General features: G+C 43.3%; 1 protein-coding gene across 1 annotated transcript in view; it reads left to right on the top strand.

Annotated features, from left to right (window-relative positions):
- The window catches only part of TTLL12 (tubulin tyrosine ligase like 12), a 256,888-nt gene that overhangs the window by 45,557 nt on the left and 191,896 nt on the right, over positions 1 to 19,435 (top strand). The window contains exon 4 of the mRNA XM_078673878.1: positions 15,687 to 15,846. Within this exon, the coding sequence (XP_078530004.1) occupies positions 15,687 to 15,846 (160 nt within the window). The remainder of the gene's footprint in view (positions 1 to 15,686; positions 15,847 to 19,435) is intronic.

The raw sequence follows: 19,435 nt of genomic DNA on the forward strand, positions 1-19,435 counted from the left end.
TAAAGTTTTCGCCAGCAGTACCCTTGCGCGTCGGTAGGCGTCGCCTGCGGCTCCGGCATCATGGTCGCCGGGATGACGTCGTCGGAGTACTTAGACACCGCCCTCGCGCGCTGACGTCAGTTCCTCTTTTTTCCGTGCCAACTAGCGCAGATCCGGGAAGAGCAGTACTCTAGTCATTTTTTGACTAACTTTTTGGTCTATTTTGGATCTCTTTTTCGAGTCGACTTAGATTCCTGGTGCCTTAGGGATGCCTTGTTTCAAGCCGTGCGATGCCTGTCACCGCCTGATGTCGGTGACCGACCCCCCACTATCTGTGTCTCTACTGCCTCTGGGCACGACGACAAATCGTGCCCCGACTGCCGGGCTTTGACCTCGAAAGCTAGGCGGGAGCGGTCCCGCAAGCTACTCTAGATCCGACACTCGGCTCCGTGCTGCTCTAGGTCCCGGTCGAGGAGGAAGGCGAGGGACCGGTAGTGGAGCCGCAGTCGTCGCTCGGCGAGTCATCACCATCACTCGTCGGGCTCCAAGTCCTCCGGTAAGTAGAGGCATTCAAAGAAGTCGTCGAAGAGGCGACATCGCTCTTCAGACACCCCTCGCCACTCACGCGACGCGGCCGAGGGTTCAGGCGACACCGCCCGCGCGGCTCTGTCGGTGCCGCAGGTGCCGCCTCCAGGCCCTTACCCTTCGGTCCCTGGCCTGCTAGCGACACCGGAGAAGATTCGTGATTTCCTCATTGCCATGAGGACTCCCTTCCCTCCGTTGAGGCCTGCCGGCGCGCCTTCGGGCCTCGCAAACCTGACTGGGGGCCTTGGTGGGCCAGTGGCTCTGGCCCCGTCGGGTGCTTTTGCCCCGGTGCCGTCGTCTACTTCGGTCCCGACGCCACAGGGCCCCGGGGGATCAAGGCCTGGATCCCATTCGATGCCAGTTGACCTAACGACTCCTCCGCTGGCGCCAACCTCAATGGTGTCACTCCCGGCGCCGTCCTCTGACGACGTCGGCCCCAGTTTCAGCCCTGGTCTGGGTCCGGCGTCGGAACGGCGCCCCTCGGCGCCGTCTCTGGCGTCGATGGATGAGGCCTTAACCTACGACCCGGCTCCATCATTCCAGCCTGTATACCAGGACACGGATGAAGGGGAGGACTGGGAGGGGTCTGAGGACCCTCTGGCACAGCAGTGCCAGTTTAGCCAGGACTGGGCAGATGAGCTAGGGGTGGCCAGTGGTTTGGACACATCGCCTGACACTGGATTCACCTCTCCTCCTGCCGTGGCTACGGAGGTGGGTGCTACATATGGTGTGGTGTTGCGCAGGGCCACCAAGGCCTTGGCTCTTGAGCTCCCGGATGTGGCCGTGAGGACTAACCTCCTCACTGAGGTGCTTCAGCCGCCAGTAAGCTCCTCAGAGCCTCTACTGTCATTCAATGAGGCCCTCACGGACGTTCTGATGGGCACCTGGTCCAAGCCCTCCATAGTGCCCCCTGTGGATCGGAACGTGGCCTGATGCCGGCTCCAGGCAACCCTAGCTTTCTGTCTGTGCACCCCACCCCCGAGAGCCTGGTGATCCAGGCATCTACGTCCCAGACTGCATTCCCGACCGCTCCCCCGGATCGGGAATCAAAAAGGTTTGATCAGTTTGGGAAGAAACCGTTCTCCTCATTGAGTTTGGGGTTGCGATCTATCAACCCCGTTAGCCTTTTGGGCCGTTATACCCACTCTTTGTGGGACATGGTTGCGGACGTGCTGCCCCAGTGACCGGAGGAGGCCCGGGCCCTGCTCGCCCAAGCCCTTGCGGAGGGGCGGGATGTGGCGCGTTATTCCATCTCTCTCTTTTGATTAAGATACTTTCCTAGTGGCACCAGGTTTGGGGTCTCTGGCCTCGGTGTACAGGAGTCCCTCCTCCCAATAGGTCCTGTGGGAGCCACGGACATCTCCCTTTTCCTGTGCAGCAGCTTGCTGTCTCAGGCTTTCCAGATCAAGGTAGGCCCTATGTCGTTGGCTCAGCTCTTCCCTAGAGGGTCCCCTCTGAACCTAGGAGCTCTGCTTGATAAGGCTCAAGTTCCTGGGATTCAGTTCCCTCTGGGGCTGACAGGTCTTCTCCCTGAGAAGAGGGGAACTGAAATTGTGGCTGATCACAAGCTGGCTTCCCAGACTTCTTATCTTTTCTCTTGGAGGTTTGGGGCACTCTTTTAGACTCCAACACCTCTTTTTCACCCTGGGCTTTGCTCTGTGCTAGGGTTTTTACACACACCCCTTCGGGAATTCCCTACCTGGCTGCATGGGTTCTTAGCTTTACCTCAGCCTATGCGTTGGACTCCAGATCATTCCCTAGCAAACATTCAACAGGAATTATAGGACACAACCACCTTTTTCTGGCCTTTTACTCCTCCCCACTTTTAGGACACCATAGCCATGGAATGAACCTTGGTAACATTTTCAGCACAATCGACTAGATAAGTTTGTCCTGTCAGGCACTGTCCTGGAGATACCAGTTTTTCATTCACCGTGCTGACACTTGTCCCTGTATTTCTCAGTGCTTACACTCTAATCCCATTAATATGAGGCTGTTTCTACTTCTCCAGATTATTGGGCCAAACAGCCAGGGCAGCTAGCCTCCACCCCACCCTCTGAAACAAAAGTGGCTTCAGTGTGCTCTCTGACGTGGTCAGCGCACACCAAGGATCCCATCTGGAGACGCACTACTGCAGTAGGAACTGCAGGTGCACTAGTGGAATTGTTTTTGGGACAGATATGGTCTCCAGTTCAGTGCCCATTGACTTTGCAATTAGAGCATCCAGCCCTCTTACCCTGGTTCCCATCCTTGCTCTGTGTATTGTCACGAGGTCCACCTTCCCGAACATGTTATTGAGGGGCCTATAAAAGCCTTTTTGTTTATTATCCTTAGGTTGCCCACTCTCTTTCCCTTGATGGGGGTATTAGTAACCCCTTTCTTTTGGTCACCCCCTCCATAAGACTTTTTGGACACCCTGGTATTGACCTAGTGGTCAGCCTACTTTCCCAATTATTGGGGAGAGACGTACCTAGGTCCACCAAGTACTGATGCAATTTTTCAGAAACACAGTTGCTTAACAGACGCTCTTTCATAATAAGATGATAAAGCCCATCATAGTCTTGCAGCTTGTTACCTTTTAACCAGCCACATAGTGTTTTGTCTGAGAAGTCAGCAAAACTTACCCAGGTCTGAATAGAGTTTTGTGAGTCTTTATGAGCCTAATCCTGTACTCAGGGGCGAGTCCAAAGCCCTGTGTTGTGTTTTGTGTTTTGAATTATACCTGTAGGGACACTGTATTGTATGAAATCTGTGCCATGTCATCAGCTGTTCATTCTGGAATGTTTACAGAAGACAGCTAATGACTGACTGGAGAGGACACAGTCGAGCTTCTCCCCTCACGGAGTGTGTTGGAAAAAATAAAGACCTGTCTTCTCTGATTCATGTTTGGAATAGTCTTTACAAAAGTGGCAATGATTTCCAACCAACACACTGAATATCTGCGTGCAAGCTTCAAGATCATGAATCGGGTTTTCCTTGTCAGTCATTTCCTTGAATTACATTCCTGAGCTACTAGTGAGGTGTATGTTAGTCAGAGCTAGTTTTATTTCCTTTTTGAGCTGGAGTATGTAGTTTTCAATTTCGGCAGTTTAGTGTGTCAACTGGCATTAGAAATGGTTAGTCTTCTCCTCTCAGCTGTGTCCCGCTTACATCAGCACTCGCATTGTTCTTGTCTGGGGCATAGATTGTGCACTCTCCTTTAAAGCTGGATACTTTATTGTGCCTCCTTGTCACCTATCATATTGGAGGTATTTATTTTTTGGGGTTAATACGCTCATCTTAATTGTGTGTTTGTTGTATCCTAATTCCAATTACTGGGCCTGCATTTGTTTCCTGCCTCAGCGAGTTGCGCTGATAGGCACAGCTATTTAATTGTTTGTACGCTGAGCCGAGCGTGAGTGTTTTCAGCTCGTTCCATGTTGCTCTTGCCTGCAGGGTATGCTGACAGGCACAGTTATTAAATTAATCACACTTGGAGCTCAGCCAGTGATCGACCAGCTTGTTCTACATTTGTTCTTGCCTGCAGGTCCGCTGACAGGCACAGCATATTAAGGACATTTTTCAACAAGTGTTTCTCTTTACTAATCTATGCCTGTCAGGCCATTCTTCACGCTGAAGGGCACAGCATAGCTGGTCATTTACAACATCACACTGACTGGTACAGCTAATTCTTCTATCCAAGTTGTATAAATCCATTATAGATATAGATCTATATTTTAAAATATTATGTAGGAGTTCTTGGTGCACATTTTCATACAGTTTTGCTTAATTTATATCTTCATTTCACCTTTCTACGGTTGTTCATTGTGTGTATGTATATATTTTTTTTCCTCCAGTGCAAACTCATTTTTTGCCAGGGTACCTTGAAATTTTGGCGCAAATATGGCATTAGGAAATGCAAGGAACCTTTCACCACCATCAGCTTTTCCTTCCTCATCAGGTGAACCGGCACTTAAATGGGAGAAATGGAGAGACTATTTTACCAACTATATTTCTACCTTTGACAGCGATTAAGACTTCACTCCAGAAAAGAAACTTAAGATTCTTTTACACTGTTTAGCCCTGGCGGTCTGAAAGTTTATAACCGCGTGAACAAAAAACTAAGAGCTGCTGGACAAAGGGATGTGTACAAGGATGCTCTCAAGGATTTATGCACATTATAACCCCACGGTTTGTGTCGCTGTGGATCATTACAAATTCTTCTTCAGAAAGCAGGGTACAGAGTGTTGGGTGCTGTTCTAGTTACACGAGCTGTCACGAGCGTGGTGGTTGTCTTGTCACAGCTCGTGACGGTCTCGTGTTGTGGGTTTCATGGGAAGAATGTTGTGTTTCAAAATGGGGAGGTTTTCCGTTTGTAATGCTGTTATATGTATATGGCATTCCCTGGCTGGACTTCATTGTGAGCAGATGTGACGAATAAACCTCGTTACCTACTAATTCGTTTCCTGCCTATATTTGGATCTTCCTACACTGGCAACGGGCGGGATTACATTTACCGCGCTATAAAAAAAAAAAAAGAAAAAAGAGGAATGAAGGAAGATTTTATCGGTTGAGGCAGAGAATCGGTAATCGTTTATTTATTCTTCAAGTGGATGGTTCTACTAATCCTACCGTTTCTGAGGAGTTCTATCGTGGAGCTGCTGAGCTTTATTTTCTTGGAATCTGATGTATGTGGAAATCTGGCATTTGAGGTTGGAGTATAGCGCAAGCAAGTTACGGTGACGTAGGGAGATCTCGAGCTCACACGCTCCTGTGTTGTTTATGCTCAATCTCCTACAAAAAACATCACGCAAACCACGCTCGACGCGCTACTACAACAAGGCCGATTTACTTTAGAAAACACGTATGAACGACGTGACGGCCATTTTGTTTGTAAAAGTCAGCTCCGATGAAGAGAAATTTATCGATCGGAACAGTGATCGACATTTTACTTGAAGCACTTTGCCCTAAGTGGATTTTGTAAGGTATTAATTTACTTTCTTTTCATTTTTCAACCATACTGTGCCAACAGTTCTTGGAGTTTCAAAGGATTTGAGGTTAATTCGGTTTCCATGGCAACCATCTAACAGTTGCTAGTCCGAGACTTTCTCTTGCAAGTGATCATTTACCATTTAAACAAAGCATTTTTCTCTTCTCGTTCTTTTAGTTTTCTTTCTTCTGAAGAGTATTATGTACACATAGGCAGATAATTACTCTGGCTTTTACTGCAGAACGGACAAGTTAAGTGATTTAATTGTCTTCTTGTTTATTGTACTGCTTTTGGGATGTCTGGCATTGTTCCTCCTCCTTCTTTTCTTTGATCCCCAGGTGAACCTCCTATGGCTTGGGAAATATGGGAGCCTGTGTTCCTAGCATATGTAGATGTATTAGAGGAGGGAGAATGTGAGGCTGAGAGGAAGTTATCTTTATTAAAACCTTGTTTGGGTGGTATTGCTTTGAAAGAATATAAAACTTTACCACCTCTAGTTAATCCAGGGAATTTAAATGTTTATGAATATGCTTCGTCGCAATTGAATTTGCGTTATGGCAAAAAAAAATGTTGTTATGGAGAGGTTTATTTTTTATTCACGGAAACAACGTACAGATGAACCTGTTGAAGATTTCGTTTCAGCTTTACGATCATTAGCTGTTACGTGTGACTTTGAACATATCTCTTATGAACAAGTGTTAAGGGACCAAATTTTGATGAGAACAAATAACAAAAAAGTACAAGAACGACTTTGGACCACATCTGATTTGTCCTTAAACAATGCCATAGACATTGCCAAGTCTATCGAACATTCTGAAAAGTTTGTGAAGGAAATTAGAGGCAATGATAAGAACGATGTTTTCAATGTGTCTAAAGATTCTGATAAATTAAAAAAAAATTATTCACAAAGGAATGATTTTCCGTCTAAAACGGATGGTAAGTTCAGGAGTCAAAAGCATGGAAAAAAAAATTCAAAACCACTCTCTTTCAGATATGGAAGTGATGGACACTTAGCAGACTGTAAAAATTGTCCAGCTCTTGGTAAAACTTGTTCAAAATGCGGAAAAAAAAGCCATTTTACTAGATTATGTCAATCGTTACCAAGGAAAGTAAATTGTATACATGATTGTTGTAACAGTGATACTTTTGATGATGAAGGAGAATTTCAAGTCAACACTTGTTATCAATGTCTGTGGGGAGGGTGAGTGCACTAAGTTTCCCTCCTGTGTAGTAAGGGTCGACAGTGTTGATATGGAATTTTTTGTTGATTCATGCGCTTGGTTTACTATAATTTGAGTGGATGTTTTTCATGAAAAATGGCCGAACAAAACCTTGATCTCACCTGATGTATCACCTGGTGGCTATACAGGTCACAAAATTGATCTAATTGGTTATTTTGAAGCTAATTTACAATTTTATGGCCGTCATACTTATGGGAAAATTTATATAGCAAAATCGGGGTTGTCACTTTTGGGGTGGCCGCACCGACATCAATTGGAAATGAAAATTGATCCCAGAGCCAATCCTCCAGTTTTTTAGGTCTCGTGACCTATCAATGCGCATGCGCATTGAGAGAAGCGAGACTATAGGGCTTTAAACAAAGTTTAACTAACTGTGGCGATTTGGTGCTGTGCCCGTGCGCTTTTAGGTCAATGCGCAAGCGCATTGACCTAAAATGCGCGTGCACATCATCAAATCGCCATCTGTTCCCAAAGCCACACTCCTCCCACACCTTTGAAGTGAAGCTTAGCTTCACTTCAAAGGCCCCGGCTGCTTCACACCCTCATGCCGCTCTCCCCGCTCCGCCCCCTCCCCTGCCCGCCGTGTGCATTTCTCCTCCCCCCTCCCCACAGCAATGCCCTCCGTCTTGTTTCCTTTCTTGTTTGTCGCCCTGCCCTTCATCTGACTGTATTTGTTGTCCCTTTGCAACTGTTCACTTCTTTTGGTTTCCTTTAGCCCCCACCTCGGTACAGCTTCGATTCCATCTATGATCTGCTTGTTTGTCATCTTTCACAGGCACGGCCATGCCCTGCGCATAGCGCCGTTCAAATGCACCCGTGCACTCTGACCAACAGCGCTATCTTGGCTCTCCTTCTGTTCTATGTCTCAGAACCGATAGTTCACTCATGAATGATCTTGTCACCTGTTTGTCATCTTTCACAGGCACGGCCATGCCCTGCGCATAGCGACGTTCAAATGCACCCGTGCACTCTGACCAACAGCGCTATCTTGGCTCTCCTTCTGTTCTATGTCTCAGAACCGATAGTTCACTCATGAATGATCTTGTCACCGGTCAGATACCTGAGGTTCTCCTCATCTCTGAGACCGGGATTAGTGCGATGCGACCCCTGTTCAAAATTAGAAGAAATCACACATAATACCGTCGTCTCCTGGAACCATCTGAATAAAAAGTGCCATCAAATATCAGATGCATCAAATCACCACTGCTATCCTTGAAGTGCGGAGACAAAGTGCATGAAATATTGCTGTAATTATATCTGAATGTAAAGATCGGGATCTAAAAACCGGGACAAAATGAACAAATATATTCCAGAGTAAAGTCTCAGCTCAGATCTGATACTCCCGTGCACCAGCGATCAAAGGGTCCTCGCTCTCTCCCTCCCACCCTCTCTCTTTCTCTCTCTCTCTCACTCTCTCTCTTTCTCCCACTCTCTCTCTCCCACTCTCTCTCTTTCTCTCTCTCTCACTCTCTCTTCCTCGATCTCTCCCTCCCACCCTCTCTTTCTCTCTCTCTCCCACTCTCTCATTTTCTCTCCCTTCCAACCTCTCTCTTTCTTTCTCTCTGACCCACTCTCCCTCTCTTCCTCCCACTCTCTGTCTTTCTCTCTCTCTCCCTCTTCCTCTCCCTGTCTCCCAAACTCTCTCTTTCTTTCTCTCCCACTCTCCCTCTCTCACTCTCTTTCTCCCACTCTGTCTTTCTCTCTCTCTCTCTCTCTCTCCCACTCTCTCCCACTCTCTCTCTCTTTTTCTCTTTCCCACTCTCCCACTGGCTCTCTCTCACACTCTCTCTCTTTCTCCCACTCTCTCTCTTTCTTTCTTTCCCACTCTCTCTTTCTCTCTCCCCCACTCCCTCTCTTTCTCTCTCTCTCTCTCTCTCTCTCTCTCTCCTTGCTGCTTGTTTTCCACAATCAGAGCACTCTCCTCGCTGCTTCCCCTGTATCATCTTAAATTTACACAGATGCCTCCTTTTCTGCATAATTCTATATTGTTATTGAAACTAGTGCGTAATTTATATTTGAAAAAAAAGTAAGTGTCAGGGCCCTTCTTTGGATGCCACTGCAGCCTGCACTGCCAATAAAAGTACCAGTACAACTACAACACATTGCAATGTTACAAGTGTAACAATTCAAACTATTCCAGGACTCCCGATACGAATGGCATGGAATAGTCTCAATTGCCATTTTCAATGTATTTTGAATTATTAAATACTGTTGTTGCTCTCATCTTATAATTAAACAGACAGCTCCACCATGTGTGAACTGTCATTAGCGCCGACACTGAGAATAAAGTGCCCGTACTGAGCCCTGGAAACCACCGGTTCAAATTAATTGCTGCGTTCCCGGTATTCATTCCAAACAATCTCTATTATACATGCACACCACACCAACCACCACCCTTCTTTCCCACATATGAATTATTTATGTACGGCCTCAGAAAGGAATCATTTAAATTTCAAACCTGTAAAGTTCAATTCACAGTTTCTGTATTTTGTGCTCGCCTTTACATAGTGCATTACACAGTGAGTTATAGCCCTCAGTTCACGACAGGCGACACTGTTTCAAGCTGTTTTCAAGCTTTCAAGCCTTATTACAAATCACAAAAAAGATGTTAATATTTCACTTCTGTTCTTGGATTTTCGTCACAATAAAAAACACTGAATATAATCTTCACAAAAGTTATTTACAAAAGTTTAAGCTATTGCCATTACAAATTAAATACAGTATTTAACAATTTAACAAAAAAATAAAAACCATTGTTATTTGTAATATTAATACATCTAAGTCACGTAAATAAAAAACATGTTGCATTACAAATGCTATAGGTGTCACATTTGCGAAAGTTATAACTATTGGCATTGTAAATGACAGAGCTATTAATTTAGCTATTTTAACAAATACATAAATAAAAAAAAATGTAATTTATAAGACCAATAGCTCAAACTTTCCTAATGCGAGACCTATTGCATTTCCAATGCTTGTGCTGTAGAGCCACACAGTGTATCTAGTACTCTTGTGTCCAATTCTCAATTAGTAGATAGTTTAAGGAAGTCATTTCCTAATGTTTTTAGTGGTACTCTTGGACGGTATCAAGGTTTTGAGCATGTTATTAAGTTACATGATAATGTTATTCCTGTTCGACATAGAGTGAGGAATGTGCCCCTATCTTATAGGAGCAAATTGAAAGATATGCTCAAAGATTTGTGCCAAAAGAATATAATTGAACCAATTGAATCATCCCCTTGGGTTTCTCCCATTGTAATTTCCATCAAATCTTCTGCTGAACTTAGATTGTGTGTGGACCTTTGTAGTGTCAATGAGGCGATTTGGGTTGTTTCTCATCCCCTACCCAATCTTCATGAGATGGTTTCCACTCTAGCGGGGGCACAAGTTTTTTCGTGTGTTGATTTAGCCAGCGCTTACCACCAAGTAGTTTTATCTGAGGAATCAAAAAACATTACTGCTTATATAACGCCAGAGGGTCTTTACAGATTTTGCCGTATGCCATTTGGTTTGGCGAGTGCCGCTTCAGTGTTTCAGAGGCTTATGAGAGACACTTTGGAAGGGTTAAATGGCGCTGTGGCGTTTCAGGATGACATACTTGTTTTTGGCAAGGACAATGAGGAGCATGATAAAAATGTTGAGGGTGTGATTGCTGCCTTGTCAAGGAAAGGACTTACTCTACGTCTTGATAAGTGCAAGTTTGGGCAAAAAGAGGTTGAGTATTTAGGGCATACTATTAGTGGCATGGGGATTAAACCTAAACGAAATCATGTTGAAAGCATTGTTAATGCTCCTTTGCCTTCGTTTTTTTGCCGTTTTTTGGGACTCATTGAATTTTATGCAAAATTCATACCAAATTTTGCTTCAAAAGTTGATCCGTTCAGATGTTTGTTGAAGAAGAATGCTAAATTTGTTTGGACTGAGGAGATGACTGAGGTTTTTGGGAATTTGAAAAAGTTTATTGTATATGCGCCATGTCTCAAACCTTTTGTGTGTGGAGCCAAATGCATAGTCATGGTGGATGCTAGCAGTTCTGGTTTGGGTGGTGTTCTTTTGCAAAGGGATAATGAGAAGGAGTGGATTGTTGCTTACGCATCAAGAGCTTTGAGGGATGTGGAAAGAAATTATTCCGTCATTGAGAGGGAGTTGTTGGCGTGTGTGTGGGGAGCAGAACACTTTAGACAGTTTTTGTGGGGTACAAGGTTTATCATAAAAACTGACCACAAGCCGTTGATTTTTCTCATGTCTCCAGGTGGTGGCAGGACAATGTCAGCGCGTCTTGCAAGACTGGCATCTAGACTACAATCCTTTCAGTATCAGATTGAATATGTTCAGGGTAAAGCAAATGTTCATGCAGATTGCATGTCCAGACTAGTTTCTCCTTGTGAAGTTCCTTGTGGAGTTCTAGAAGATGATTGTGAAGTGGCTTTTACTTTTAATGATGTCGATTTGGCGGATAGTGATCGGTCATTTTTGCAAGAAAAAAGTTGGTTAGCGGAGATGAGTAAGGATTTGGAATTGTGTAGTGTCAAGAGATATCTAGAGCAAGGTTGGCCCGAACCAAGGAAGTTATCGGGTGATATGATGGGTTTTTATAAAATTCAGGAGGAGCTTGCAGAGGAGAATGGTTTGGTTTTGAGGGGGGACAAAATTGTTCCACCTTTTTCTATCAGGAATATTGTCCTTAAAATTGCTCATGAAGGGCATTTGGGGATATCTTTTACCAGAAGACGAGTGAAAGAGACCTTTTGGTGGCCTGGTATTGATGCTTGTGTAGACCATTTTGTACGTTCTTGTATTTATTGTTCAAATAGTGATAAAAAACGGCTGTGGCTTTGCGTCCTGAACCACAAGCGGTTGATTTTCCCATTGGCCCTTGGCGTAAACTGGGTTTAGACATCCTTGGTCCTTTTTGTTGTTTGTCTAAGCAAGAGGCTTTTGGAATTGTCCTGATCGATTACTACTCTAAATGGCCGGAGGTTAAAATGGTTAGGGATGTTAATTCTCAGAAAGTGATTGAATTTTTGGATGAAGTTTTTTGCAGAGAAGGGATTCCCCAAGAGATTGTGACTGACAATGGTCCCTAGTTTGTCAGTAAGGAAATGGAAAATTTTATGACTAAGTGTGGTATCACTCATAGGAGAATTGCAGTTTTCCATCCTGAAGCCAATGGCCAGGTTGAACGCTTCAACCGCGTAATCAAAGAAGCCATCCAACTCTCCATTAAGGGTGGTTTGAATTGGAGGAATGCGTTGCAATCCATGCTTTTGGCGTATAGAACCTCCCCTAATTCTGTAACCTTGGTTAGCCCTTTTGAGCTTTTAAGAGGACGTAAGCCTAGTACCAGGTTAGCACCTTTGTGGTTGAAGAAGAATGTGAGTGGGTCTGATGGGTTTTTGAAGGTAGATTTTGAGGCTGTTCACCGCAGAGTTGAATTATATAAGAATAAGACGAAACTTTCCATGGAAAAGAAGATTGGGTCTGCATCCAGTCGTTTGGTAAAGGTGGGTGATTATGTTCGAATAAAAAAAAAAAAAAAGGTGTTGGTAAAGGGTTTCCTGTGTGGTCAACCCCTAAAAAAGTGATTGAAGTCTTCAAGAATGCCGTTAGGGTTGATGGTGGTTCGGTTTGGAATTTTAATAGGGTTTCGTTTTTTTCTGGGCCTACCTCGATTCAAGATGATTGTGACAGTAATGTGTTTTTGGATGTTGGGGAACATGCTGAACAAACTAATAATACGGAAACTGACGGCAATTCCGGTAACAATAGAAGTGTTCGTTCACATCGTCTTCCTTCTAGGTATAGAGATTTTGTTATGAATTAATTCTACGATGATAATTTTGTTTTTTTTGTTTTTTTTTATTTTTGTTTTAAGGGGGGAAGGTGTGTTGGGTGCTGTTCTAGTTACACAAGCTGTCACGAGCGTGGTGGTTGTCTTGTCACAGCTCGTGACGGTCTCGTGTTGTGGGTTTCATGGGAAGAATGTTGTGTTTCAAAATGGGGAGGTTTTCCGTTTGTAATGCTGTTATATGTATTGGGCATTCCCTGGCTGGACTTAATTGTGAGCAGATGTGACGAATAAACCTCGTTACCTACTAATTCGTTTCCTGCCTATATTTGGATCTTCCTACACAGAGGAGTCCATCGAGGATTACGTATCTGCCTTAAGGAATCAGGCTCTCACTTGCTGTTTCGGGGCGCTACATGATGATCCCATTATGGATCAGATTATGATGCAATCCTCCAATCCAAAAATCCAAGACAATCTGTGGCGAAGGGCTAAAGTCCACTCCAGGATGTTATTGACATTGTTAAAAGAGCAGAACTCGCAGGCAGGTGTACAATGGCTGTTCTTTCAGTGAACAAAGAAAGGAGAGAAGAGGCCATTGTAGCAAAATTTGTCAGAGCTAAAATATCAGCATTACACAAGTACGGGAAAAATTGATCCAGAATGTAAGAACTCAGTTATAACAGATGTTGTTATAGGTGTGGAAGTTCTAATCACCTTGCCAGCAAGGAAGCAGAGATGTTCCAAATGTGGCATCATAGGACATTTTCAAAAGGTGTGTCAAAAGGAAATCGGCAGTTCAGTCAATTTAGTGTATCTCAACAATGTTGATTCGTCAAATACGTCTGAAACGTGATGACATTAACCTGTCTGCTTAGTGTGGAGGACTCTCGGGTCTTACAAGTTGACAGTGAAGCAAGTTTAAAGAAAAAACCCATATGCAGTATGGTTATATGCGGTGTTAACCTATCCATTGTCGCTGATTCGGGGTCCCCTTAAACCATAGTCAATTAACAGGTGTGAGGGGAAAAAATTTGTGCAGAGGTTAGGAGGGCATTTAGAAAATTCTGAGATTTCTATCAAAACTTTCACGGGATAACACATAGACATAGTGAGGTTCAGGAGACTGAAATTTAATTGTAAAATGGAGAAACTATCAGAAAACTGTATATTTCTAAAACAGGACCTTCGTTGTTGGTATGGATGGACCATGTTAAGCTTGGCATTATGTTGGACCCCAACAGCCCTTAAGCGGTACTTGTGGTTCAGCCTGATTAAGAGTTTGGCTGCGCTTTGTTATAGTTTCCCAGAGTATTCTCAGGTTACATAGAGAAGCTCAGAGGGCTCAGACATAAAATCTGTGTAAAAGACTATGCTAAACCACAAGTACATAAAGTGATACACATTCCTTTTGCTATAAGAGATGAGGTTAAATTACAACTAGACAAATTGCAAGAGGAGGGTACCATTTAGCAGGTTGAATCCTCTTCGTGGGTGGCTCCTTTGATCGTCACAAAAAGGGCTAAGGGGAAGTTGAGGCTTTGTATTGATCTACAGGCCCTCAATAATAATATCCTAGTTGACCAATTTTCTCTTCCTTGTGTAAATGAATTCTTTAGCTCTAACGAAGGGTATCAAGTGGTTTTCCATTATAGACCTTAAGGCTGCCGATCACCAGGTAACGTTACATCTGGACAGCAGTAGCCTCTCCCGCCAGCGAAGAGGGCGTGCCAATCTGATTGGTCCACCTTCGCCATCTGAGGCAGTTGGGGAATCCACCCCATCCAAGGTTTCAGGCAGAGAAAAGGAGGGCCTCCCGAAGTACGTGGCGCGATTTGGGAAATCCATTAAGGCCCTTTTTAGGTGAGAAAAAACATCTAACTCGACCCCAGGGGTCATCTGCATGTTTGAGTTTAAGGTCTGTCATTGCAATTGGCTGCCCTGTAGGTAAGGGGGCCGAAGGCCCAGAAGATTCTTCCCTCGGAGCGAGGGGTTGTTGCCACTGTGTTGTCATTTGAAGGATTTTCTTTGCGCTACAGCCTGCGGCACTGCCTTCAGGATAGAGGCATCCATAATTTGACAAATTGTTGTCAATAGGAAGTTAAGTGATTTCCACCTCTTCAAAATAGTGAGCGGGCTCCGGTACCATATAGTGAGCAGGGTCCTGCATGTTTAAAGTAATGGCTGAGTAAGGTAAGGAGGGCAATGTAAATACTTAGGTAAGCCCAGATACATTTTGTGGTGTATACCTTGAGGTAAATCGTAGGAAAACACAAGTAAGGCCCTGGGACATCTATACCCCCTTTACAGTATCTTATGAGGAATAATATCGCCTGGGTCATGTCCCTAGCGTGATAAGTGATTTCCTACCCACACATGGGTGTTCAGATTCCAGGCGGGGCTCTCAGTAATACAGTTATGAAAAGCAGAAAGTCAACCCGTAAATGAATGCAGACGGCCTCCTTTGACCAGAAAAAGAGAGACTGGTGAAATTGACACACCAGCCGCTGGGGGTAAGGGGCGTGCTGAGTGCGAGCAATAGGTTGTGCGTGGCGCTCTGTCGGTTGGCTGACCGCATCGCACCCCTGAGCCTGAGTGAAACTGAACTCAAAAGCTGCCGCGGAGGAGCAATAAATGTTCCCGCACCCGTGATGTAAAGATTAATTAGCACGGCAGCATCAAAATAAACATGCAAACAGTTCGTAAAAGGCCCAACTCACCAATACCAATATTGAAATAAGGCCTAAATCATCATTATATAATACTGAGGAAAGGCACTTAACTGAAGGCCAACGGAGCAGCGAAGAAAGATCGAGAAGGAGCATCCACAGAGAGTCTTGCAGGGCTTTGCTGGTGGTTGATTTGATGGGTTTTCTTCAGTTTTCCCTATGGTTCATGGGAAATGAAGTCTTAGTTTGTTTTTATGCTTGCACACTGTTTTAATGGCTGCTTTTATAAATAAAGTAAAGAGAGAACAGCCTAATCCTCGCCTCCAGTCCAGACATCGAATTATATAAAACATGCAGGGTTCAGCTGTTTTGAGAATGTTATTTATTCTAAATATTGAAATGCGTGTGATTTTGAACAAAATGATTTCGGTTCTCTTTTACATTTTTCGCATTAGAGTGCAGAGGAAAAGGTTCCAGTCTGGTATATTATGGATGAGTTTGGATCTCGAATCCAACATTCAGATGAGCCCACGTTTGGTACAGCTCCATTCTTTTATACACCCCATGAAGTTGCTTACACTATCCTGTGGCCCCTGAGAGATCTGGAGAATGGTGGTAAGTCGATTTCAGGTTTTCTGTTTTAGTTAGTTGTAAATTGTATACCACTGACAATGAATGTAAATGTGTTGCACTCTTTTTATTGCCTGCACCCAGTTACAGATTATAACGTGCTGATATACAAGATATTTAACCCTTTCATTTTTTCAGTTTGTCACAAGCCATAATAAAGTCTCTTTCTATGTGCTCTCTAGTTGGACAACAATTGGAAAGAATTCCAATGCAGCTCTGTATAATCCCATTTGTAGAAATACATATATAGCAATTATAGGTATGCCCTATTGAAAGCTCGTATTACTCAAACCAGCAAATTGTAAATTCTGGCCATGAATCACTTTTGGCACCTTCCTTCTGGGTAGAGCCCATGTCTTTGCTGCAAAGATAAAAATGAGGTAAATATGTAGGATCAAAACAGTAGTTGATCATCTTGATGTAAGCACTCATTCCCCCATGCCCTCACTAACTGAAAATCGTCAAAATAGATATTTATTGTTGGATCCATTCAGTATCAGTAATTGCCGATGTCTAAATTAGCTCAGAGCAATTATTAGTTGACTTTTAATCATAAAATCCAGTCACTCTTTTTGATTGACCGGCCGGTATTTAGATACATGTGAAATTTTACTATTTGACAGCACGTTGGACTTATTCACTAAAGCAACAGTAGTGCAATTATTATTTATATTATTTGAGTTTTATCTGCCGCATACTAGACCCAAATGGGTATCAGAGCTTTGCATAGCTGTACACATGGATTTCACAGGAGTGTGCAGAAAGAATGTATCAAAGAACCTAAAGTACAAAATGACAGTGGTTGTGAAAAAATAACATTATGAATCATAATTTACCAGAGGGAAAGAATGTCTTTAAATCAAGTTCTAATGCAACAATAGGTCTGTTGATATTATGGATCAGATCTGAAACATCATACAGTTTAAGCGAAAGTATCAGTCAAGCAGAGAATTCAAGGCCATGTTGTCTATGAACTATACTAATGGCCTTCTCTACTTACCAGTTTGGAAGACTTAAATCACAACTTCACAATTTTCATAGAACCTGTCAGCGATTCTTTTCAATGAAATGTGTTTTGAAAGCTCCTTTCTGTCCCTCTGAAATTCTCAGAAATGTACTTTGACTACTCTTAAATGATATCTGTTAAACTCTAAATTAAGATATTTCATTTACACTCAAGGGTGAGAACAAACAGGACATCCAAGTTTACCATAAATGCACAAGCGCAGCTAACCGCTCTGAATTGCCATGAATGCCATGCCACGAGTAACTGATTGTAGTGCAATACTTCCGCTAAAGACACCCCCTTTTCTCATTGTGGATTTGTTTGTGTATAAACATACAGGTCAGTGTGCTTTCACAACGGAGATTGGTGGATGAACTAAATAAATGAACATATTTATCCGTTGACAGATTATTTATTACTCTAAATGGTTATATACATTTCATGAAGTGTACACCTACCGAATGTGTATGAGAAACAATATGTGTAACTATAGGAAAGTATAAATATATAATTCTAAAAAAAAAATCATAATAAAGTGATATATTTTATTTATTTATTTATTTTATTTTATTTGCATACTTGTATCGCGCTGGGAATCGACTCCCGAAGGAGTATCTCCGCGCCTTTGGCAGCATCTGAGAAACAGAAATGGCTCAGTCATGTTACTTGATTACAAACCGGAACATCTAATAGTTGAAGAGGAAAGTTTTTAGCTTTTTCCTAAAGGGAAGGTGTTCCCTACATACTCTAATTTCCTTCGGAAGTTCATTCCATAACTTTGGGCCAGCTACTGATAAGGCCCTTCCCCCTTTTCTTGTCTTCATGGCCCTAGGGACACATAACAATTCTTGATCTCCCGATCTCGGGGATCTAGAGGGAACGTATGGAATGAATTTCTCGGTTAGTTAGCCCGGACCTTTTCCAATGAGACACTTATGGATGAAGCAGCAAGTCTTAAACATCACCCTCTGTTTCACTGGAAGCCAATGGAGTTTAGCCAGTAACGGTTTTGAGGGAGTGCGAGCCGGGACATTAAGAACTAATCGTGCAGCAGTATTTTGCACAACCTGCAGTCTGGCAAAGATCCCCTCGTTGGCAGCTAGCATCAAACCATTACAATAGTCCAGCCTGCTCAACACTAGCGACTGGACCAATGTTTTCCTGGTGGTATCAGGTAACAGGGGAAATACTCTCCGGAGAAGCCCAATAGCATGGAAACAGGAGCTGACCACTTGATTGGCTTGTTGTTTTAGGGCAAGCTCCTGATCCAGCTTTACTCCCAGGTCTTTTACCACCACTTTGGGCTCAGGGACGGGGCCAAGATCTTGAGGCCACCAGTCCGGAGTCCACAGGCGTTTGGCTTCACCAAAGAGCATGACCTCAGTCTTAGAGACGTTACACTGTAGGAAGTTTGCTGCCATCCAATGTGCCACTTCTTTCATCCCCCGGGCAAAGGAGTCACGCACTTCAGGAGTCATGATTTTAAAGGGAAAGAGGAGTTGGGTATCATCCGCGTATGATACAGGAATGAACCCATGGGATCTCATGATGTTGGCTAGGGGTGCCACATAGATGTTAAATAAAAATAAATAAATAAATAAATAAAAAAAATAGCTATGAAAGGCATTCTGTGATTGTGCTGCTAGTTATGGCTGGCCGGCTGGTCATTCAGCTCGTCTTATGAACTGAAACACAAGACCTACATTTTAGTGGGAAGAAGTCCTCTTCTAAGTAGCACATTTCCCAGAGTTTTTTGTAAGCACTTTTAGATTCTACTAAAAACATTCCCTGCCCTATCGAGTTGTGGTCTGTGCTTTCAATACTTGTTTTTTATCATAATTGCATATTGTATCTTTTCCGGCCTGGTCCCATCGTCAAGCTCATCTCTTTTACTATGTGCTCAATACCTTTTTTCTCACTAGCTCCAGGTACCTGCAAAATGAGTTTGCATGAACAGACTTTTCAGCGCATTTGCCTCTTTTTGGTAATATAAGCAATTCAATAGGTGGTGATAGATACTCTAGTTCTTCGTTGGTATATGTTGGTCCTTTGGAGTCACTCAGTGTTTGTGTCATTATTGGCTGAGAGTCTTTAACAGGTCCTGATGGTCACAGTTTGTGATACACATGGATATCAGCCTATTAGATAGATCATTGCTTCTCATTTTGGGTAAGTCTGCAGCATACAACAATGTATGTAAGTGGTTTGGACTGTACACTTAATAGATCATTATTTGTGAATGTCAATCTGGTTGTGGTGTAGTTTTAAATAAATATAATGTTTGCTCCTTTATTCCAACAAAAAGTTTTACAAAACCAGTGTCCCAGCTGCCATACCTCCATAATATAGTTAGATCCACACTTTCTGCTTTGGATGAGAAGGAAATCTAATTTCTCAAATTGTAGTTTTATTTGCGGTTTCCTTTTTAGTGTAGACTGGTGTGTATATTTATTTAACTTTTTAAACTGTAGTTCGTAGTTTTCTCTTGCAGCTTGATTCCGTCAAAAATAAAAGCATGAATCTCTGACAGGCCTTTGTTTTTTCTTATCTTTAAAATGTATGCTTTGA

This window comes from Lissotriton helveticus, chromosome 1_1, assembly GCF_964261635.1.
Source record: "Lissotriton helveticus chromosome 1_1, aLisHel1.1, whole genome shotgun sequence".
Classification (NCBI taxonomy): domain Eukaryota; kingdom Metazoa; phylum Chordata; class Amphibia; order Caudata; family Salamandridae; genus Lissotriton; species Lissotriton helveticus.